This window comes from Gorilla gorilla, chromosome 4 (genome assembly GCF_029281585.2).
Source record: "Gorilla gorilla gorilla isolate KB3781 chromosome 4, NHGRI_mGorGor1-v2.1_pri, whole genome shotgun sequence".
Lineage (NCBI taxonomy): Eukaryota > Metazoa > Chordata > Mammalia > Primates > Hominidae > Gorilla > Gorilla gorilla.
This window is the reverse complement of record NC_073228.2, coordinates 79,283,400-79,306,701: the sequence shown is the minus strand read 5'-3', so window position 1 is coordinate 79,306,701 and position 23,302 is coordinate 79,283,400. Positions and strand designations below refer to the sequence as shown.

Below are 23,302 nucleotides of genomic sequence, written 5' to 3'. Positions count from 1 at the left end.
TTTAGCGGACAGTTAATCCAGGTGGCTCCACCAATACATCCTCTCCCAAATTTCTAGTGGCTGAACAGCTTTTAGTGGTTTCCACTAGCTGAAACTGCTTCCCAGATGCAAAAACTGCAACTTGAACATGAAACACGGAAACTACTCCAATCTCATCTTCTAGAAATCAGTTATTCAAATGGAGGTCCCTGTTGGAAGAAACACGCTCCTAGCTCCCTGCCCACACACCATTCATTAGGAAAGGTCACTTTAAAGGACTTTTACGGCAGGAGCGCTTGCACAGAACCATCCAAAAGTCTTCAGAATCTTCCCTCGAGGAAGTGGCCGGCTCTGGGCCCGGAAGAGACACAACTGGCGGGAGCTAAAGCTCCCTGGTAAACGTGCAGATCAAACTACCCCTGCCGCGGCCGGCCTGCTCTGTGAAGGCTTCGCCTTCTTTCTCTCTCCGGGGGCCCTGCCTTCCTCTACACGTCTGGGGCCGCGGCCGAGATGCGGGAAGGGTGCTTCAGCAGCCGATCGGCCCGCGGGCAGCTAGGCGGGTCCCCGAGGCCTGCGCTGGGCGCCAGTTCCTTTCAGCGCGGCCCGGCCTCGGGCCCCGCCCCGCATGGCCGCTGCCTACCTTACTCAGCCCAGCTAACGCCCCTTCCCCTAAGCTCTCCGCCGAGGCCTTCGACCTCGCTCCCACCCGGATCCCGGATCCTCCGGAACTGGAACCCAGTATGCCCGGCGAGTGTGGGGGAGCGCGGGGAAACCAGGGAAGGAAGGCTGCTGCAGCCCTCGGAGGCCGCGCTGGGCTCTCCGGCCGCTAAGCGGCCTGCACTGGGGGCAACAAGCCCTTGGATCTCACCTCTCTCGGGCGCTGCCGCCACTGCTGCCCGGGCCAAGACGCCTCCTTCCCCAAGCGGCCATCTTGGAGACACTCTGCTTGCCAACGTCTCGCGCCAAGGCGGCATCGGGAGAGCAGGCGGGCCGACGGGAAGTGTAGTCCGGCCTGCGGTCCGGGGCCGCTCGGCAGGCGGAAGCCAGACCCGGCGGAACTACCGTGCCCACAAGGCAGCGCGCCGGAAGCCCCGCCCCCGGGGTCGCCGGGGCCCGTAGTCCTTCTGCGAGGGCGCGAGGACCCCAGGAGGAGTCCTGGTTCGGGCATTTCTGAAGAAACTGAGTTCCCGGCGTTCGCAGCCTGGGAGTCACAGGCGCCCACCCACCGGTAGGTCCTTGGGTTTCGAGAGCCAGTAGCTGAAGGAAAGAGGAGAGGCAAGTGCCTACAACTCCCAGAGCACCGCGCGGAGGCGCCCGGCCGCGCTGTCCTGGCCGCCAGGCTGCCTCTCCGGCTGGGGGCCGCCGCGCTGTCTGCGGGCCACTAGCGCCCGGCCCCTCCGCGTCACCCCGCCTGCCCTTCACAGCCTTGGCCCATAAGGTCACCGAGGGGCGGGAGGCGCCGCCCGTGCCCTCCTTGGAGGCAGGCGCTGCTCCCGCACCATCCTCCCCCAGTTCTCTTAGACTCCGGGGTACTTTGGAGGCCGAGACAGACACGCTGTCCCTGCTGCCACGGAGGTCCCTGCTTGCAGGTGCAGGCTGTTAGAGGAGAGGGTCTGAAAACAAGAAAGGGGAATAGCTGTATGATAACTGCTTGAAGGAGAGAGGGCCCAGCGACAGCTTTGTTTTAGACAGGGCCTCCAGGCCTCTTAGACTCAGTCCCTGCCACGCACCCACTCCTGCCCTGGCCGCTGCGACGGCATAATCTCGGGATCTTTGAAGGCAGATGCGGGGCTAAACCATCCCACCTGACGGGAACCCTGCCACAGGACCCGACATATCCCTGTCTGGACACTGCTGTAACGAGTCAAAGTCAGGAAGGACTAACCGGAGCCCAGAGATTGCCAGGTGCTGCTGCCTCAGACCTGTGGACTCTTTGGAGGATCTCTTACAGTTTGTGAACTTCTCAGTTCCTCTACTGCTCCCACAGACAACGTTGCTAAACATATTAATTGGTCCCATAAATACTTGAGCAAAACAAATGCGAAAATCTGTCCCGAATTCAGCCTAGAAGAAGCCCAGCTCTGCACGTCACACTTCTGTGTAGTGGAACCCCCCTCCCCACCCCGCCGCAGGCCACAGCAGGAGGGCCAGCAGACGGAAAGGCGACCCTCTCATTGTTGAGGATTCCTTTCGATTTCCTTCCAGCTGACATTCTACCACAGTTTTAGCTGCTTGCAATCCTCTCACCGTCCCTCATCACCTACAGTGTGTGATTCAAACTCCTTAGCACAATCAAGAAGCCCCTCCTTAGTCTGGAAGTTGCCTAGCTCTCCAAATTCAACTGCCTACCTTTCCCGTCTGGAACTTGCCAGGCTAGTAAATTCAGAGGGTTTGCAGATACGCAGATGTTCTATGATTTACCTAAAATGAGTTTACCTCCCAGCCAACTTTTTTTTTTTTTTTTTTGACACAGAGTCTTGCTCTGTCGCCCAGGCTTGAGTGCAGTGGCGCGATCTCGGCTCACTGCAACCTCCGCCTCCCAGGTTCAAGCAATTCTCCTACCTCAGCCTCCTGAGTACCTGGGATTACAGGTGGTGCCACCACACCCAGCTAATTTTTGTATTTTTAGTAGAGACGGGGTTTCACCATGTTGGTCAGGCTGGTGTCGAACTCCTGACCTCATGATCCATCCCCCTCGGCCTCCCAAAGTGCTGGGATTTACAGGCGTGAGCCACGGTGCCCAGCTCTCCTAGCCAACTTTTGTCCTTCAAGACCTTGTACCTGTCTGGTCTCTAAAAAGTACCTGGCCTTCCTGTTGAGTCATACAGCCCTGCCTCCAAGTGTTAGCGTAGTTCATGCTGGAGACCTCCGAACAGTTCCATGGTATGACACTGCGGATATGGCTGTCTTTTCTTTATATCAGTGTGGTGATTCAGAGGGTACACTAGGGATTCTAGAACGCACTTCTGGCTCAGGGGCTGCTTGTGTAACTTCTGTTTCTCAGCTGCCTGGTTTGTATCATGGGATGATAGTATCTCTCCCCTCAGAGGATTGCGGTATTTCATGAGGTGATACGTGTATGGAGGCCAAGTGCTGTTTTATATTTTAAGTGATCTACATCTTGATTTTCACAACAACCGTATAAAAGTGATACTGTTGGCCAGGTGCGTTAGCTCACGCCTGTAATCCCAGCACTTTGGGAGGCCAAGGCGGGTGGATCACCTGAGGTCAGGAGTTCAAGACCAGCCTGGCCAGCATGGTGAAACCTCGTCTGTACTAAAAATACAAAAATTAGCCGGGCATGGTGGCACATGCCTGTAATCGCAGCTATTCGGGAGGCTGAGGCATGAGAATCACTTGAACCCGGGAGGTGGAGGTTACAGTGAGCTGAGATCGCATGACTGCACTCCAGAATGGATGACAGAGCAAGACTCTGTCTTAATAATAGTATCACTTTTTTTTTAATCAACAATCTCATTTTGTAAATGAGGAAATCAACTTACAGAGGACCTGAGTGACTTGCTCACACTGCCAGCCAGGAAAGTGCTAGGATTTGAGCCCAGACTGTCCAGTTACAGAGATTACACTCTGCCATTGTGCCTCTCCAGAAGCACTGGAGGTAGGTCTAGTGCATAGAGTAAATGTAAATGCTGAAACAACCGTGGCCCTAATGAACATCCCATTTCTCCAGCTTTTTACTCTCCCCTTAACTTCTGAATGACCGTCTGCTTCTAATCTGCCAACTTGGTCTAAGATCCTCACAGTGTTTCCTCCTGATTACTGTTAATGCACGGAGGTTGTCTGGAAGGTTCATAGGCAGCCTGATTGACTCAGTATGTATTAGCTGAGCACCTTTGGAGGGCACAGCCTGAGTGGTGGGAATTAGTTCCGGGGGGCTGTCCTGCGGTGGAGACTCCCGTGAGCCCTCTGTCCTGCTGTATGAAGGCAGCCAGTGGAAGGGCATGTCCTCGCTGATGCTCAAAGTAATCTGCTACTTCTCTTACTACACTTTTCATTCATTCATTCTTAAATCGTTGTTGAAGGCATACTCTGCAGGTACTCTTGGGCACAGAGATACGGTGTTTAGTAAGACAAACACTGTTCCTGGGTCTTAACGGGCTTTACATTCCAATGGGATAAACAACTTAAGTAAATATTTTCAGAGAGGAGTACCAAGAAGAAAAGGAACAGGATGGTATAATGGAGTGACTTGGAGATCACAGGTGGTAAGAGGTCACTCTAAAAAGGTAACATTTGAAGGCTGGGCACAATGGCTCACACCTGTAACCCCAGCACTTTAGGAGGCTGAGGAAGGAGGACAGCTTGAGTCCAGGAGTTTGAGGCCAGCCTGGGCAACATGGGGAGACCTTGACTCTACAAAAAATTTAAACATTAACTAAGTATGGTGGCACGTGCCTGTAGTCCTAGCTACTGGAGAGGCTGAGGTGAGAGGATCTCTTGAGCCCAGGAGTTTGAGACTGCAGTGAGCTATGTTTGTATTACTACACTCCAGCCTGAGGGACAGAGTGAGACCCTGTCTCTTAAAAACAAAAACCTGACTGTATCAAAAGGTAACATTTGAGTGGGACTTGAAAGAGTGTGCATGTGAAGGACTGAAGACAGAATGTTCTGTGCAGAGCGAATTAATGCAATGGCTTTGCAGTGCAGATGGGCCTGGGGTGTTCCAATAAGGTTAGGACCAAGGTGGCTGGAGCATCATGAGACAAGCGTGGTACTTAGCTTGCCTTTGGTTAAGTCACTTTCTCTATTTGAATTTCAGTTTCTCACCTGTAAAATATGAGTAATTTTATCTATATTAGCCAGCGTGTAATTAGAGGAAAAGCCATTTAATACAGGGTATTGTTTACAAAGGTGTTGGAAGGGCATGAGAAACAAGGGGAGAACAAGGGCACCCAAAGCCTGACCCCCACAAGGCCAGAGGAGCAACAGGAAAATTCGTTTCCAGAGACTGATTCCTCAGCTGCTGAGCAGGAGCCTGGAGCCACACTTGCTGCCTGGTACTACTGACACACAAGTGGAACCACTGCTGTGGCCTGGGGTGCCACCAGAAGCCAGAGATTAGAATTGCTTTCCCCATCTCATATCTTCCAAACTCCCACCAGTGCCTCCCACTGGCTGAGTCAGATGACAAGGGAGTCTGGGAAATGTAGTTGTCTGGCTTCCAGCCCTGACCATGGAGAGTATAGAAAGGCAGGTGTAGGGGAGAAAATAGATGCCATTCACACAGCGCCTATCTTGCAGGGCTGTTTTGAGGAGTAAAAACTCAGCCTATTTTTATTCCTCATAGCATGTAGTAGCATTCAGGGAAAGGCAAATCTTCCAAAACAATATCTTAGGTATAATCTACATAAAGGTTTGAATTTACCATTAAAAGCATCAAAATGAGCATTTTAAAAGTAGAATTTTAAGTCTGAATGGGCAGTATATTCACATGGTATAAAATTCAAATTACAAAACAATATACAGTGAAAAATAAGGGGGTTTTTTTGCTCATCTTCTTGTGACCTGGCTCTTTCCATCTCTGTCCACAACCCTCTGCAAGCAATAACTGGTACCTTTGTTATGGATCCTCTGCAGATATAAAGTAGACATATATTAACAAATGTTTTCTTTGGCCCAGAGGATGCATATTATGCACATTCCTCCATTTCTTGTTTGTTTTTGTTTTTTCCACTTAATTGCATCTTGGAGATCACTCTGCATCAGTATATATCTGATTTGTTTTAGCAGTATATGATAATCCATTGTTTGGATATGCCATAATTGTATCAGCCAGTCTCTGGACAGTCTTTTACTATTTCAAGGAGTGCTGCATAAACATGTTTGCACCACTTCCTGGTACCCATCGCAAATAAAACTGGGATAATTTCCTGACGAGAACTTGCTGGGTCAAAGAGTGTAGGCACTTGTTGTTTTGATAAATATTGCCAGACTGCTCCCCACTCCCTCCAGCAGTACATGACACTGCCTATTTCCCCACAGCTGTGCCAGCATGGTCTGTTAGCAAGTGTTTTCTTTTTGCAAATTTAAAAGTGGTATCTCACTAAATGCAATATGGTAGCAGAGGACATTTGTGGAAAAACAGGTGAAATCTGGGCTGGGTGTGGTGGCTCATGCCTGTAATCCCAGCACTTTGGGAGGCCGAGGCAGGCGGATCACAAGGCCAGGAGTTCGAGACCAGCCTGGCCAATATAGTGAAACCCCGTTTCTACTAAAAATACCAAAAAAAGTTAGCTGGGCATGGTGGTGCAAGCCTGTAATCTCAGCTACTCGGGAAGCTGAGTCAGGAGAATCGCTTGAACCTGGGAGGCGGAGGTTGCAGTGAGCCAAGATCGTGCCACTGCACTCCAGCCTGGGTGATGGAGTGAGACTCTGTCTCAAAAAAGGAAAAAAAAAAACAAAACAGGTGAAATCTGAATGGGGTCTTGAGTTCAGTTAATAGTAACTGCCAATGTTGGTTCTTAGTTTTGACACATACCATGACTATGTGAGATGTTAATGTCAGGGGAACCAGGATGAAGGCTATACAGAACTGTACTATTTTTGCGACTTCTCTGTACATCTAAAATTATCCTTAAAAAGGTTTCTTTAAAAAATGACATCTTGTTTTCTGTAAAATTTGAATTTCTCATGAGTGAAATGGAACGTTTTGAATATGATGCTCTTTTTAAAAGGTGGCCTTAATAATTTGTATTTACTAAGGAAAAAAGTCAGAGTTTATTTACTTTAAAAAAATTCAGGCCGGGCGCGGTGGCTCACGCCTGTAATCCCAGCACTTTGGGAGGCTGAGGCAGGCGGATCACGAGGTCAGGAGATCGAGACCATCCTGGCTAACATGGTGAAACCCTGTCTCTACTAAAAATACAAAAAATTAGCCAGGCGAGGTGGCGGGCGCCTGTAGTCCCAGCTACTCGGGAGGCTGAGGCAGGAGAATGGTGTAAACCCAGGGGGGTGGAGCCTGCAGTGAGCAGAGATTGCGCCACTGCACTCCAGCCTGGGGGACAGAGCGAGACTCCGTCTGAAAAAAAAAAAAAATTCATTAACAGTACATTTAAAATTTCTGTTACTGGAGATTGTATTTCTCATTCCATCCATTAATGTGCAACTTCAATGTTTTCCCCCAGATATGCAATTTCACTTACAGGATCTTGTTCTTCAGTGACATGTCATAAGAGTTAATAATTCCACAAGCCACCCTGCACTGCTGTGATCCTAACAATATTGAAAGGTTGGTGTGTATCCTTTCCTACCTTTCCTCATTCTAAAATGTTTCCTCGTTCTAAATGCCAAGCTGGTTTTGAACAACTGACCTCAGGTGATCCACCTACCTTGGCCCCCCAAGGTGCTGGGATTATAGGCATGAGCTAACATGCCCAGCCCTAATCTGCTCTTCTTAGATGGATACGTGTCAGATTGGGTTAGGACCCACTCTCGTGGCCTCATTGTAACTTAATTTTCTCTTTAATAAAAGTCCAAATGCAGTCCATTCTGAAGTACTGGGAGGTTAAGATTGTGATATTTGAATTGAGGTAAGGGTGAGGGGCAGGGGCACACAACTCAGCCCATAACACGTAGGATTAAAAAAATTCTTCGGGTCTGGGGAGGTGGCTCACGCCTATAATCCCAGCACTTTAGGAGGCCAAGGTGGGAGGATCACTTGAGCCCAGGAACTGGAGGATGCAGTGAGCTATGACTGCACCACTGCACTCCAGCCTGGGTGACAGAGTGATACCCTGTCTCAAAAAATAAAGTGAAGCCTCAGCCTCAGCATACAGTGAGGCAGTGTGTGTGTGCAGTGAATCGAAGTTCCAGTCATCATTACTTCATTTCAGGGCTCCACACTGCCATCTGGGCATCCCCAGCCTCTCTGGACTGGCACCTCAGAGGTTGGTCCTATATGTCACATCATTGAGATAAAAAGAAATCCAAGGCTGGAAGCAGTGACAAATGGTGTGGACTTGGTGGAAGTTGCCCAGGGAGATGGATGAGGATGGTGACATCACACATAGCACGGCTTTTTCTCCAAAATCCCAGGGCTTACCACAGTGGCCACACTCTGTCTCTCACCTGTTCACTTTCTTCTGCTCGCTCACTCTCTCTCAGCCTCCCCGTCCCACCTTTTCCATACGCAAAGACTCTTTTCTCCCCCAGCACCCCTGTGGTGGTTTAAAAGCATGGCAGCAAACTCCTCGGCATTCCTTCCTTCAGGGTGGTGCCTAAGTCCCCTCCCAGGGAATCTGAGTGGGCCTATAACTGCTTCAGTCAGCAGGGTATAGAGGAAGTGATGTTGAATGACTTTTAAGGTTGGCTCCTAAAAGGCCATAGAGGCTCTGTCACTGGAGCTCCCTGTGCTATGATGGAAGTCTGAAGTCTTAATGCTGAAGAAGCCCAAGTCATGTGGAGAGGCCAGGTGTCAAAGCTCTAGTGAGCATCACAGCTGAGCAGAGACAGGGCCCTCTGCTTCTTGTGGAGCCCTCTCTAGATTCCCCACACACAGAATCCACAAGCAGAATGAAGTGGCTGTGATTTGATGCCCCTGGTTTCCTTGTTATGCAGCAGTAGATCACTGAAATCAACCCCCTTCTAAAGGCCATTCTGCAGACATTCTCCACTTGGTGAGACCAAAGCTAGCCTAACAGGGCTCAGCAGCAGAGAAGCCCAGCCATTGGCCAAAAATGCCACTGGCTACCATGCAGCCAGGATGTCCTTGGGGAGCCTTGATCTATCCCACCACATCAACATTTCCACCTCAGACATGGGAAAGGCACCAAGGTGTGAGCATGGGCAGTACTCCTAGGGAACCCCAAGCACACCCCACTGCCCCAAGATGCAAATGGAACTCCTCACTGGTCCCATAGTTTTACAATGTGAGTCTAGGAAAGCACAGATGAGCCCTCTTTTATGTTAGTGTCCGCCTTGGCGGAGAATGGAAACAGCAAGAATGCTGAGCTTGTGGTGCAGACTTGGAGATGCATTTGTCACTAGAACCTTAGAGCGTGCTTGTACAACCCTGTTGGTGGAGAGATGAATGGACGAGGCCCCTCCCTTCCATAGCTCATGTGGCCAGCCCCTCATCTAAGGCAGGGGCCAAAACAGAGCAGGAATGTGGAAGGGTGGCCAGCTGTCCTGGCTTGCCTGGGCCTGAGGGGAATCCCAGGGCATGGGATTTTTAGTTTTAATATTGGGAGAGTTTTGGGCAAACTGGGCCAAGTTGGTCACATGAGGGTGTGGCAAGCAAAGCAAAGATGGTTTGATCATTGCAGCCCCTCACTTCCCATAGCTCACTGCAGAGCCTATGTCATCCTGACAACAATGATGTGGAAGGTGAGACACCTGGCAGCATTTTGACTTCATGAACTGGGAAACGCACATGGGTGGAGGCGCCTGCCCACGCTGCCCAGTGTCTCATGGTGGCCACAAGAGGCTGCGGCTCCTGTTGCTCAAACAGGGCCCTGTTCTTGTCCAGCATTTCCACAGCAAGGCCCCTGCTCACACCAGACACTTCCAGGGAACCCTTGGCCAGATGACAGCAGTTGCTCTGGTAGTTAACGTTATGGGAAACAGATTCTAGGAAGCGCCCATGCATCGCATCACACTTTTTCATCTCTCCTTCTGTCCATCCTTCTGCCCACTCCTAGTTAGGGCATGTGTGCTCCAGGCTGGGAGCCAGGGCAGCCTCATGGGTCAGCCCCATCCGCAAGGAACCCATGTCTGGGGAGACAGGCATTCAAGAATGAGATATTTTCAGGTGAGTGCTAGGCAGGCGATATCACTGAACATACTTAGGAGTGAGTGGGGAAGGAGGTCTACCTAGGTAAGGAGGTGTGTGAGTCTGCCCTAGCCAAATACCACAGACTGGGTGGTTGAAACAACACAGTTCCTGCTCACAGTTCTGCAGGCTGAAGTGCAAGATCAAGGTGCTGGCAGATCCCGTTCCTGCTGAAGGCAGATGTCTGCCTTCTTGTGTCCCCACATGGCTGAGAGACACAGAGAGTTCTCTCCTTATAAGCACACCCTTTCTGTCAGATTAAGATGCCACCCTGTGGCCTCATTGCACCTTCATTGCCTCCTAAAAGCCCTGTTTCCAAGTACAGTCCCATTCTGAGGTCCTGGGAGTTAGGTCCTTAACACAGGAATTCTAGGCGGACACAATTCAGTCCCTAGCACCCCCGTTCCCAGTTGGATCAAGGCCTCAAAATGAAGACAGGCTTGTCTCACCTCACCTGTCCCTCTTCTGAGAAGCTGCAAGACTGAGAGGGAGCTGGAGATAATAGGTTGATTTGGGACAAGGACACTACAGGGTGAGGACATGGCTCTGTGTCCCAAGGTTTTGGGGCAGCAGACTGGTGGAGGACCATGCTCAAGGGTTCTGAAGGGGAGCAGCTTCCTTGGCAGCCCGAGGCCCAAGACACAGAGGGCAGGGCACACAGATATGAGCTGGGGCTGGATACATTGCTGACTCTGGGTGGAAGGCGATGGAAATGAGGGTCTGACGCTGTGTTTAATCCTGTCCCACCCTACATGATGGCTGGAGGAACAAGGGAACCCCAGTAGGATGATGGATTCCTAGGGGTTGCAAAAGGAATGGGCAGGGCCAGCCATCACTGAGACAGCACCCAGGCGATCTCGTAGGTTTTGCTTAGAGACTGTGCGCTCCACTTGCCATTGCCGGGAGGGGCATCCACCCAGGCGTCCATGAATACATGGATACACACAAGGAGGTGCAGCCACGTGATGCAATGTGATTCAGCTAAAGGAGAGTGGAGCTCCGGTCCATGGACCTTGCGGAGGCACCTTGAGAACATTGTTCCAGGTGAAAGAAGCCAGACACAAAATAAAATATTGTGTGGTTACAGCTATGTGGAAATGTCCAGAACAGGCACATCCACAGAGACAGAAACCAGATGTGTTACTGTCAGGGGCTGGGGGCAGGAGGGAAAATGGGGATGGCTTCTGGGGGAAATGAGGTTTCTTTTGGGAGATGAGAATGTTTTGGAAGTAGATAGAGGCGATGGCTGTGCCACATTGTGGATGCACCAAATGCCACTGAATTGTACTCTGATTAATTGTACATTGTGTGAATTTCACCTAAATTTAAAGAAAAAGGTGACCATGAGAGCAAAATCTGTCCCAGCCATGGAAACCCCCGGGTTCACCTGGGTATCACTTAAACCAAACTCTCTGGCCCCTTGCTGTTCTACCTCCCCAGCCCGGACCAACAAATAGCAGGTCCTGGAGATATCTGGGCAGCATCCACACATCATTTCCATAGAGCACATGCCAGGGGCCCTGGCATGAGCGGGACAGAGATGAGGGAGACCACCGCAGAGAGCCACAGGATAGATACTGTGCTGCTCACAAAGGTCCTTTAAAATTTTCCAGTAGCGGCTGGGCACGGTGGCTCATGCCTGTAATCCCAGCACTTTGGGAGGCCAAGGTGGGTGGATCACTTTAGGTCAGGAGTTCAACACCAACCTGGGCAACACGTTGAAACCCCGTGTCTACTAAAATACAAAAAATTAGCCGGGAGTGGCAGCATGTGCCTGTAGTCCCAGTTACTCGGGAGGCTGAGGCAGGAAAATCGCTTGAACCGGGGAGGCGGAGGTTGCAGTGAGCCAAGATCACGCCACTGCACTCCAGCCTGGGCGACAGAGTGAGACTGTCTCCAAAACAAACACAATTTTCCAGTAGCAACACTTAAAAAGTAAAAGGAGGTGAAATTATGTTTTCTCTTTGAGACAGAGTCTTGCTCTGTCGCCCAGGTGGAGTGCAGTGGCGCAATCTCAGCTCACTGCAACCTCCGCCTCCCGGGTTCAAGCGATTCTTCGGCCTCAGCCTTGCAAGCAGCTGGGATTACAGGCATGCGCCACCAAGCCTGGCTAATTTTTGTATTTTTAGTAGAGATGGGGTTTTGCCATGTTGGCCAGGCCTGTCTCGAGCTCCTGACCTAAAGTGATCCACCTGCCTCGGCCTCCCAAAATGCTGGGATTACAGGCATAAACCACTACGCCTGGCCTGAAGTTAATTTTAATAATATATTTTACTTAACCCAGTATATATCCAAAAAGTATCATTTCATCATGTCAATTAGAATTTATGAGTGAGACATAGGTGGGAGTTGAACAATTAGGACACATGGACACAGGGCGGGGAACATGACACACCGGGGCCGGTGGGAGTGGGGGGCAGGGGGAGGGATAGCATTAGGAGAGATACCTAATGTAAATGATGAGTTGATGGGTGCAGCACACCAACATGGCACATGTATACCTATGTAACAAACTTGCACATTGTGCACATGTACCCTAGAACTTAAAGTATAATAATAATTTAAAAAGGAATTTGAGATATTTTAACATTCTTTTTCTTTCTTTTTTCTTTTTCTTTTCTTTTTTTTTTTTTTTTTTTGAGATGGAGTCTTTTTCTGTCGCCCAAGCTAGAATGCAGTAGTGTGATCTTGGCTCACTGCAACCTCCGCCTCCCAGGTTCAAGCGATTCTCCTGCCTCAGCCTCCTGAATAGCTGGGACTACAGGCACAAGCCACCATGCCTGGCTAATTTTTGTAATTTTAGTAGAGGCAGGGTTTCACCATATTGGTCAGGCTGGTGTTGAACTCCTGACCTCAGGTAATCCACCTGCCTTGGCCTCCCAAAGTGCTGGGATTACAGGCATGAGCCACCACACCCAGCCAACATCCCTTGTCTCCCCTCCCCTCCCTTCCTCCTCCCTTCCCTCTTCCCTCCCCTTTTCTTCCCCCTTTTTGAGACAGACTCTTGCTCTGTCGCCCAGGCTGGAGTGCAGTGGTGCAATCTCGGCTCACTGCAACCTCCGCCTCCCAGTTTCAAGCGATTCCTCTGCCTTAGCCTCCTGAGTAGCTGGGACTACAGGCACGCGCCACCACGGCTGGCTAATTTTTTGTATTTTAGTAGAGACAGGGTTTCACCATGTTGGCCAGGATGGTCTCGATTTCCTGACCTCGTGATCCGCCCACCTCGGCCTCCCAAAGTGCCGGGATTACAGGAGTGAGCCACTGCGCCCAGCCAACATTCTTTTTCTTCATACTGACTCTTCCAAATTCTCTGTGGGGTTTTGCACTTGGAGAGTATCTCACAGATCCTGAAACCCAGGGACTCCTAGAAACTTCTCTCCAATTCTTTAGAGAGAACGCTGCAGCTCGGAGGGGCCTCGGGGGGATCTGGTGTGACTTTTCCCATTTCCACAGAGGAAACCCAGCGAAGCCTAGGGAGGTCCTAAGATGACCCTGGGGCCCCACTGTAAGCTTGCAGCAGAGCCAGGACCAAATGCCTGTCCCACCAGCCCTCGCCTCCCTGCTAGGGCCCAAGGCGTCTCTGCTCTTCCGGATGGAGAAAGAAGCTGCCTTTTGAGGCTGCATCTCATCTTGTGGTTTGGGGTTGGAGTTGGGAGAGAATGCCTGAGAAAAGGTCAGGTGTGGTGGCTCACGCCTGTAATCCCAGCACTTTGGGAGCCTGAGGCGGGCAGATCACGAGGTCAGGAGTTCAAGACCAGTGTGGCCAATATGGTGAAACTCTGTCTCTACTAAAAATACAAAAAATAGCCAGGCGTGGTGGTGCATGCCTGTAGTCCCAGCTACTCGGGAGGCTGAAGCAGAAGAATCGCTTGAACTCGGGAGACTGAGGTTGCAGTGACCCAAGATCATGCCACTGCACTCCAGCCTGGGTGACAGAGCAAGATTCCGTCTCAAAAAAAAAAAAAAAAAGAAAAAAGAAAATGCCTGAGAAGATAGGAATTGGTGGAGATGAGGGGACACAGGTCCCCAGGCCTCCTGGACTTACATAGCCTGGGAAGGTGGAGTCAGAAGGAGGAGGATGGTATGTGGGAAGAGAGGCAAGAAAGATGCCAGGGAGGGAGAACAGCACGGGGCATGGGAATAATTTGGGATTTGCTTCCACAGATTGGGGGGGCAACAGGTCTTAGCTTCCTGTGGCCACTGTAGCAAATGACCAGAAATGGGGTGGCTTCAAACAGCAAGCATTTGTTCAGAAGAATGAAATCAGGGTGCTGGGAGGGCCGTGTTCCCTGAGAGGCTCTGGAGAGATGCTCCCTCCCTCTCCCACTTCTGGTGGCTGTGGCCTGCCTGGACTCGTGGCCTTGTCACGCCAGCCTCTGCCTCATGGTTGCACGTCAGCCTTCTTGGTCTCAACTCTCCCTCCGCCTCCCTCGTATAAAGACACTTGTTGGGTTTAGGGGCCATCCAGATAATCCAGGATGATCTCCTCATCTCAAGATCCTTAATCTCACCGGGTGTGGAGGCTCACACCTGTAATCCCAGCACTTTGCGAGGCTGAGGTGGGAGGATCTCTTGAGCCCAGGAGGTCGAGGCTGCAGTGAGCTGAGATTACACCACTGCACTCCAGCCTGGGCGACAGAGCGATATCCTGTCTCAAAATAATCATCATCATAATGAAAGATCCTTAACCTAAGTACATTGACAGATATTTTTCCAAATATAGTGGCACTCACGGGTTCTAGGAATTAGGATGTGGGCATGTCACTTTGAGGGTCACCATTCAACGCACTGCAAAGTGACAGAGTGAGAACATCAGTCCAAAAGTAAGGAGAGACCCTGTGCCATCAGAGACGGTGTATCCTGTGGAGTCATTCAGGCAGGTGACTTGGAACAGGGAGTTTCAGTGTAGTGAGCCCTTGGTGCCTGGCTTAGGAGTGAATGAGATTAGGAGGTTACAGAGGCCTTCCTAAGAGGCCCCAAGAGTCTTCCAGACCTCAGCACCCTCATCTGGAGGGGAGCAGTGGGGCCCTGTCACCCTCACACCTGTGTCTCTGTTGTCTGAAAGTTCAGTAGAAGGGAGTTCACCACCTCTGTCACCTCTTGTCAGCTCCTGCCTGGGGGCCACTCTCTCCTCACCCAGACACAGGCTCCCCAGCCAGATCACTCTGGAACTTTCCCTGGCAGCTCAGAGTGGCAGGAGTCAGAGCTGTGTTGACATTGCACATTTTTGAACCTGTCTACAGCAGCCTGGGTTGGGCACGACCTGGAGTTGCCATCAGGAGCTGCCTTGGGCCTGTGCATCAGTGAGGCCAGGGCGGCCGCCTCTGTAGTGACCTGCCAGTCGGCTGGCTCTTCCTGCTTCCTTCCTGCTGCTCGAGGCCTCCCAGGTCTAGCACACATGCATTCATTGTGGCCAGGAGTCCTGCATTGAGGCTCAGGACACCTGGGTCTCTGTCCCACCTGCCCCTAACCTGTCACCCCACCTTGGGGCCTTGGTTTCTCTCCTTTAAAAAGGAGTTGAATTATGGAAGGTTTCTTCCAGCTTGGTCCTCTGTACAGGGGATTGTGCCAAGCACGGGTGGTGGGCAAGAGTTAAGGAGGAAGGTGGCTGGCTATAGTGGCTCACGCCTGTAATCCTAGCACTTCCGGAGGCCAAGGCGGGCGGATCACTTGAGGTCAGGAGTTTGAGACCAGCCTGGCCAACATGGTGAAACTCTACTAGAAATACAAAAATTAGCCGGGTGTGATGACAGGCGCCTGTAATCCCAGCTGCTCAGGAGGCTGAGACGTGGGAATCACTTGAACCCGGGAGGCAGAGGTTGCAGTGAGCTGAGATTGCACCACTGCACTCCAGCCTGACTTTTTGAGACTCTGTTTCAAAAAAAAAAAAAAAAAAAAAAGGAAAAGGAAAAGGAAGGTGATGGCAGGTAGGGGTTTCCTGAGAGACTGTGAGGGGAGCGCAGGGCCAGAGAGAGCAGGGAAGGCCCAGCCAGCGACTGCTATCTATAGAGTGGGCCAGTGCCTGTCAGGTCACTGTATCCTCCCAGCAAACTCCTATCCTTATTTGTTCTGGAATGTTCTCAGTGGTGTCTGGTGGAATTGCTCTCCTAGGTATAAGCTCAGATTGGGTTTCTGCCCATCCTGGGGTCAGCTGAGACAGGGTAGTGTGTGTTGTAGGGAGAAGCACTGAGCTGCCCTCTGACATCCTTCGGCTACAGGGACCAAAACGAGTTTAGGAGGGGTGTGATCTGATATGTTTATTCTTTTTATTTTTTTAATTTTCATTTTTCTTTTTTTTCCCCCTCTTTTTTTTAGAGATGGGGTCTCGTGTTGCTCAGGTTAGAGTTCAGTGGCTATTCACAGGCATGATCTCACTGCTAATCAGCATGGGAGTTTTGACCTGCTCCGTTTCCAGCAGAGGCTGGTTCACCTCTCCTTAGTCAACCTAGTGGTCCCCTGCTCCCAGGAGGCCACCATGTTGGTGCTGAACTTAGTGTGAACACCTGATTGGCATAGCACACTACAGCCCAGAACTCCTGGGCTCAAGTGATCCTCCCGCCTCAGCCTCCCCAGTGACTGGACTACAGGTGTGCCCCACGACACCCAGCTAACCATTTTTTAATGAAAAAAAAGTGTAGTTTTCTCCATTTTTTTCATTCAAAAATCTTTCTTTCAGCTAATACTTATGAGCACCTGCTTTGTGCTAGGCTTATTTGTGCAGTAAATTCTTTTTTTTTTTTTTTTGAGACAGAGTCTTGCTCTGTCGCCCAGGCTGGAGTGAGGAAGCCCTAATATATAATCTTCAGTCAACTGTTAATCTGGAAGCCTCACCACATTGCTTTTTGGATTAGCAGAATGCCATCCTGGGGAATCCCAGCAGAAAGGAAGAAAGGAGCACTGTCAGTCTTACTGGTCACCCCTGGCCAAGGCGCAGTCATGACCCTTCCTTCCATCTCCATTTGATCCCATCATAAACCTCAAGAAAAGTAAAAAGCATCATCATCTTAGGAAAAAGTGTGGCGGGGGGGGCTCAATATGTTGATCATGTTATGGCAAGACTCCAGATTATCTCTCTCTTTTTTTTTTTTTTTTTAGACGGAGTCTCACTCTGTCGCCCAGGCTGGAGTGCAGTGGCGCAATCTTGGCTCACTGCAAGCTCCGCCTCCCGGGTTCACGCCATTCTCCTGCCTCAGCCTCCCGAGTAGCTGGGACTACAGGCTCCCGCCACCATGCCCAGCTAATTTTTTGTATTTTTTAATAGAGATGGGGTTTCACCGTGTTAGCCAGGATGGTCTTGATCTCTTGACCTCGTGATCTGCCCACCTCGGCCTCCCAAAGTGCTGGGATTACAGGCGTGAGCCACCACGCTGGGCCTTGTGCATTAAATTCTAAAAGCAACGCTTGTACGGAAATGCAGGCATTTTGTGAGCAGCGCCTTGTTCCCTCCTGGCTGTGCAGCTGTGGGGCCTGGCTGTCCTTACTCTCCAGTGCAGGTGGAGCTCCTGTGGAAAGTGCAAAGGATCCTGTTTCCAGGGCTATGAGTGCTGTCACTTGTCACTTGTATGCTTGCGCCAGGGCACCCAGTGGGGCAGGCATGGAAGCTTGTTGCAGCAGCACCCTCCTCCCCGCCCCTGGAAACTAACATGACCTCAGCAGGACAGGCCATTTCTGGAAGGCAGCCTGTCCACATGGAACACGTTGCCATGGATGGTGGTCAGCTGCATGGGTCATCTGGCGCAAGAGTGGCCCAGGCATCTCTGATCTTAGGGCTGACAAGCACTGGATGAAGAGTAAGTGGTGGTCTGGGCTCTGGCCCCAGTGACATCATGCGCTTGCAGTGGCCCTGAATAGCCACCCCTGCTTCTGCGCCTTCTTTCTCTGCTTAGAAATGAGCCCTGCCATCACGCTGGACCCTTCATCCACTCAATATTTTTCTTAAGTGGGTTCATTCTTTGAACACTGAAACATATTATTTAAAAGGGAAACTGGCTGGGCGTGGTGGCTCATGCCTGTAATCCCAGCACTTGGGGAGGCTGAGGCAGGTGGATTGCTTGAGCCCAGGAGTTCAAGACAAACCCAGGCACCACAGGAAGACCCTGTCTCTACAAAATATCAAAAAATTAGCTGGGAATGGTGGTGCATGCCTGTAGTCCCAGCTACTCAGGAGGCTGAGGTGGGAGGATTGCTTGAGCCCTGGAGGTTGAGGCTGCAGTGAGCTGTGATTGTGCCACCATCCTCCAGCCTGGGAGACAGAGTGAAACTCCATCTCAAAAAATAAATATTTTATTTAAAAAAGGAAGCTCTGTGCAGCCACCTAAATGGAACACCTGTATCATGTGCAGGTAACTGCAAAAGTAAATACAATGAAGACCAAAGGCAAAACATTATAAAATTCCAGATAGACTTGGCTGCCTCCCTACATCTCGGTGCCTGGACTCTGCATTTGTTGGAGTTAGGGGCGTGCTGGCCTGGAGCTGAGGCCTACTTCACCTACACAGGTGACTGGAAGATCCTTGAAGAGGGAGGCTCTTTCCCAGCAGGTAAGGGCTGCCATTGAACTTGGGGCTTTGCTCTATCTAGGAAGGCCTGCCAGCCGGCGTGCCTCTGAAGAAACGCTCACCTGTGAGCAGGGAGCGCTCCCTAAACGCTGGTGGTGGGATTCTCCCTCTCTCCACTGGGCCTCAAAACACAGGCTCCTTGTTCACATGGCTGGAGACTGCCGAGGGTTTGGCTGCTGCTCAGGACCGCCTGGATTCCTCACAGAGAGTGGCAAGGAGGCATCAGGATACACCAGGGAATTCCCGGAACCGTAAGGTGGGAGACCCAGGTTTGAGTCCTGCCTCTGGCACCAAGCCAGCTGGGGGACTTTATTATTCATGCAGTCTACAAATATTTATTGAGCATTTCCTGTGTGCCAGATACTGTGCCAGGGCTGGGCTTTGGCAGTAAACAAGATGGAAATGAAATTGCTTTGGCAATTTGACAATCTGGCAATTTGGCAATGAACAAGATGGAAAACAAGATGGAAATCAAACCCTTTGCCCTAGTGGGGCTTTTACTGAAGTGACAGGAGATCGTCAGCAAGCAAGGAAACAAGTAGGAAACTTCCAAGTAGTGATATGGGATCAGAATAAGATGGGGTAATAGGATAGAGTGCCTAGGGAGCCAGCATTAGATGGGGAGGTCAGGGAAGGCAGTGTCTGGAATATGGGTGTGATGCCTGGAGACATAGCAGCCATTTTGTGACCATGAGGCAAGAAGCATGAGGACAAAAAACAACATAGCAGGGATGCTGCAGAGGGAAGTTGAGAAGAGCCTAGGCCTTTGATGACATCATTGCACCACTGCACAAACTCTGGACCTTCATCCTCCAGGCTTCATGATACATGAGATAAATGAAATGCCCTGTGGGTTAGGTTTTTCTAGCAGCTAAACATGTCTTTAACTAAAACAGACTTAAACAACAAGGAAGAGCAAACTAGGAGAATATGTAGAAGAAGAACATTTCAGGTAGAGGGAACACATGTGCAAAGGCCCTGAGGCAGGAATAAGCTTGAAAGAGTTGATGAACATAACGTCAGTGCAGCTGAAGTGTGATGAAGTGGAGGGACATGGGTAAGCAGAGGCAGCATTGGGGCCCTTGGGTTTTATCCTTCATGCAATAAATAAGAGGGCATTGGGGACTTTTGAGCAGTAGAGAGACACGATGTGATTGAGGTTTTAGAAAGCTCTTTCTGGCTGCTGCATGGAGCCCACAGGGGGCAAGACAGCAGTCAGGCCAAAAGGTCAAGTGAGGAGTGATGGACTCTGGCCTGACTCGGCCGCAGCAGAGATGGAGTCTGGGGGCCACGCATATAATACACCACACACACCTCAATACACCCCCTTCTGCCCAGGCAGACCCAGGTTCCAGTCCTGACCCTGCCACTTGTCAGCTCTCAAACCTACCCATTTTCTCTCTCCTTACTGCCCCAATCGTAGTGCAGGACGTCATCGTCTCTCACCTAGCATCTGCCACAGCCTCCTAATCTGCCTTCCTACCTCTAGCCTTCATCCCTCCCATCCTTTCTCCACATCCCGGCCACAGTTATATATTTTTTCTTTTCTCTTTTTTTTTTTTTTTTCAGATAGAGGTTCACTGTGTCACCCAGGCTGGTCTCCAATTCCTGGGCTCAAGTAATCCTCCCACCTCAGCCTCCCAAAGTGTTGGCATTACAGGCGAGAGCCACTGTGCCTGGCCTAGCCACAATAATTCTTTTAAAACAATAAATGTAACCATACTGCTTCTCTGCTTAGAATCTTCTAGTGGAGCCTCAGCGTCAAGTCTAGATCCCTGGCCATGGCCTGTGTGTTTGTCAGGGCGTTGTCAGCTGCTGGAGCAAATGGGCTGAGAAATGCTTCGTAGTTAAGATGCAGTTCAGTCTGGTTCTTCCTCACTGTGGTGTGAAGTAGGTGTCTCTTGCCAGTGGATAGCTTTCCTCCACACAGTGATTCAGGGACCCAGGCTCCAACTGTCTTCTTCCCCTTCTCTATCCAGCCAGTTAAAGGGAAGCAGAGGTGAGGGAGGGGCCCTCCCACTCTTAGAAGCCTCAGTCCACCTCTGCTCACAATTGACTGCAGGGGGAGACTATGAAATAATCTGTGTATCCAGGGAGGTCAGAAAATGGATTTTTAATGATTCACTATGAGTCTCAGCAACAGTCTTTCTTTCTGGCAACGAGATAGCAGTGTGGTCTTTCTTCTATCACACCCTCCCCCAGAGGGATGACCCCAAACTCCATCTGTCTCTGCCTGTTGCCCTGCATCTCCTGGAACATTCCATGCTCTCTGCTAGTACCATCCCGTGATCTCCAAGTAAAATCCAGTTCCTACTCCCTCTGAGCTGACTGGGGGCAGTTAAAGCTCTCATTAGGGAAGGGGGAACAGGGACACACAGCAGCCCCCACACCACAATTGCAGAATCTGACTGGCGGTGTTGTGAAGCTCCCTGTCCTACTCGTGGAGGGATTTCCCACCTCTGCTTTCTGGGAGGCCCCTCCTCATCTAGTATTCTCCGTGGCAACATCTGAGGTGGGGACCACATGGTTTTTGCAGCTCTTTTCCTGCCTGTACAAGGGTGGAGGCCCAAGGCTTGTTCTACAATGACAGGCTTGTGGTGTCTTTGGCAATACAATTCCCTCCAGATTTTAGGGAGTTTTCCTTCCAATAAGTTCCATGTGACCACACCCGAGGTGCTTTTCTACTGTCATCTTCCAGCAGCTTTATTTCTTTGCTTCCTTATTTCCCATGTCTCTGTCTCTGCTGTCTCTGTCTGTCTGTAGACTGACACTGACCTTGAGAACATCTCAACAGTTAGTGGGGTAAGACCACCCACTTCATTTGATCCTTGCTGCAGGATTAAGGCCTTTGTCTGTAGACCTGAGAGTTTTAATGAGCCTTTGCTACTTAAAACCTTTTCATTTTTATTTCCTGCTATTTGAGATCCATTCACAGTTCACTTTTCCAACACTACAAGGCCTCAAACTCTTCATATTTCCCTTTCTTCTATTTCCACACTGTTTATATCTTGCTTGAGTGTGTCTCTGTCTCACAATACCTTACTGTACACCAAAGGAATGACTAACATACTTTTTTTTTTTATTTTGAGACGGAGTCTCGCTCTGTCTTCAGGCTGGAGTGCAGTGGCACGATCTCGGCTCACTGCAACCTCCGCCTCCTGGTTTCAAGCGATTCTCCTGCCTCAGCCTCCCAAGTAGCTGGGACTACAGGCATGTGCCACCATGCCCAGCTAATTTTTGTATTTTTATTAGAGACAGGGTTTCACCATGATGGCCAGGATGGTCTCGATCTCTTGACCTCGTCATCTGCCTGCCTTGGCCTCCCAAAGTGCTGGGATTACAGGCGTGAGCCACCGCACCCAGCCCAATATACATTTTTATTGCAGCTCACTCAGCCACCTTCTTCTGGAGCTACAGGCTTACTTCTCCCAGTCTGCCCTTCAAGCTATTGTAGGCTACAGGTCTAACAAACATTTCACCTCTGCATGACATGAGTCTCCCACTTTCTATTCTGCAACATCTATTCATGTTCCCTGCTGCCTGGCCACTAAGCCAATGGTACATATTTTAGGTTTCAAGTTATGGCAGCACTCTATTTTGATGTATTCATTAGTGCACACTATCTCCTGTAACAAATAGACCCCAAAATGCAGAATGATTAAAACACCACAGAGATGTGTTTCTCACATAACAAGCCAGAGTGAGAGCTCATTAGTGGCATGTGGCTTTTCTCCTGAAAAGCTGAATGCAGTGATTCGGAAACCCGTGTTCTTTACAGTTAGTAGATTCACCCTTCCCAAGGCCTAGTAACCAATGGTATTCAGCGGTGGAACGGGAAAGAGAGAGCCTGGAGAGAGCCCATACCCATGCTCCTTGCAGAATGCAGACCTCAGGCCCCACCTGCTGTGTGGGTGGCAGGAGGTGCAGCTGTGTGCCCATGAGTGAAAACCCATTGAACTGCTAACAATCTCTCCCACACTTCAGGGCTGTCCATCATCCAGCCATCCCACCTCTCCAGTCTCATCCCTTGACCTTCCCCCTGCCAGCCTCACTCATCTTCATTCGATTCCTCAAGGATGGCATGACTGTCTCATCTCTAGGTCTTTGCTCATGTTGGTTAGTCCACCTGGAGCCCTCTCTCCCTCACTGTTCTAGCCATTCAGCCAGCCAGCCATCCATCCACTCATCCACCAAACCATCCACCCACCTACTCATCCAGCCATCCACCCAGCCATCCATTCACCCATTCATCCAGTCACCCACCCATCCACCCATCCACCCATCTACCCATCTACCCATCCATCCACCCACCCATCTATCCACCCATTCATCCACTCATCCATCCATCTACCCACTCATCCACCCAGCCATTCATCCACCCACACCCATCCATCCACCCACTCACTCATGCACCCACTCACCCATCCACCCACACATTCACTCATTCACCCATCCACCCACTCATCCACTCAGCCATCCATCCACCCACACCCATCCACTGATTCACCCACTCATCTATCCACCAATCCATCCATCCACTCATCCATCTGTCCACCCACTCATCCACCCACACCCATCCATCCATCCACCCACTCATCTGCCCACTCACCTATCCACCCATCCATCCACTCATCTACCCATCCATCTATCCACCCAATCATCTACCCACTCACCCATCCACCCTTTAATCCATACACGCACTCATCTACCCATCCGTCCACCCACCCATCCACCCAGCCATTCACCCACCCACCCATCCATCCATCCATCCACCCACCTATCCACACACCCATCCACTAATTCACCCACCCACCCACCCATCCAACAAATGTTTTGAGCACTAAATGTGTGCCAGGCACTGATCCAGATGGTGGGATTCTGCAATGAACAAAACAAACAAACTCCTGCTCTCATGCAGCTTGTATTCTAGCTGGGAGAGACAATGAATAATAAACCAGATAAAATAAATAAATCA

The 23,302-nt window shown here is 50.5% G+C and overlaps 1 protein-coding gene and 1 long non-coding RNA gene across 4 annotated transcripts in view; one reads left to right on the top strand and one right to left on the bottom strand.

Annotated features, from left to right (window-relative positions):
- TMEM11 (transmembrane protein 11) overlaps positions 1-1,147 on the bottom strand; it is a 16,435-nt gene extending 15,288 nt beyond the window's left edge. For 2 of the 3 annotated variants that reach the window (XM_055385920.2, XM_063706583.1), the window contains exon 1: positions 848-1,147. In XM_055385920.2, the coding sequence (XP_055241895.1) occupies positions 848-1,147 (300 nt within the window). The remainder of the gene's footprint in view (positions 1-847) is intronic. The other variant, XM_031010826.3, reaches the window with a different exon arrangement.
- Positions 1,076-23,302, top strand: LOC129533347 (uncharacterized). The gene is made up of 3 exons (XR_008679490.2): positions 1,076-1,207; positions 7,125-7,228; positions 18,112-23,302. It is a non-coding gene; the product is annotated as an uncharacterized lncRNA (long non-coding RNA).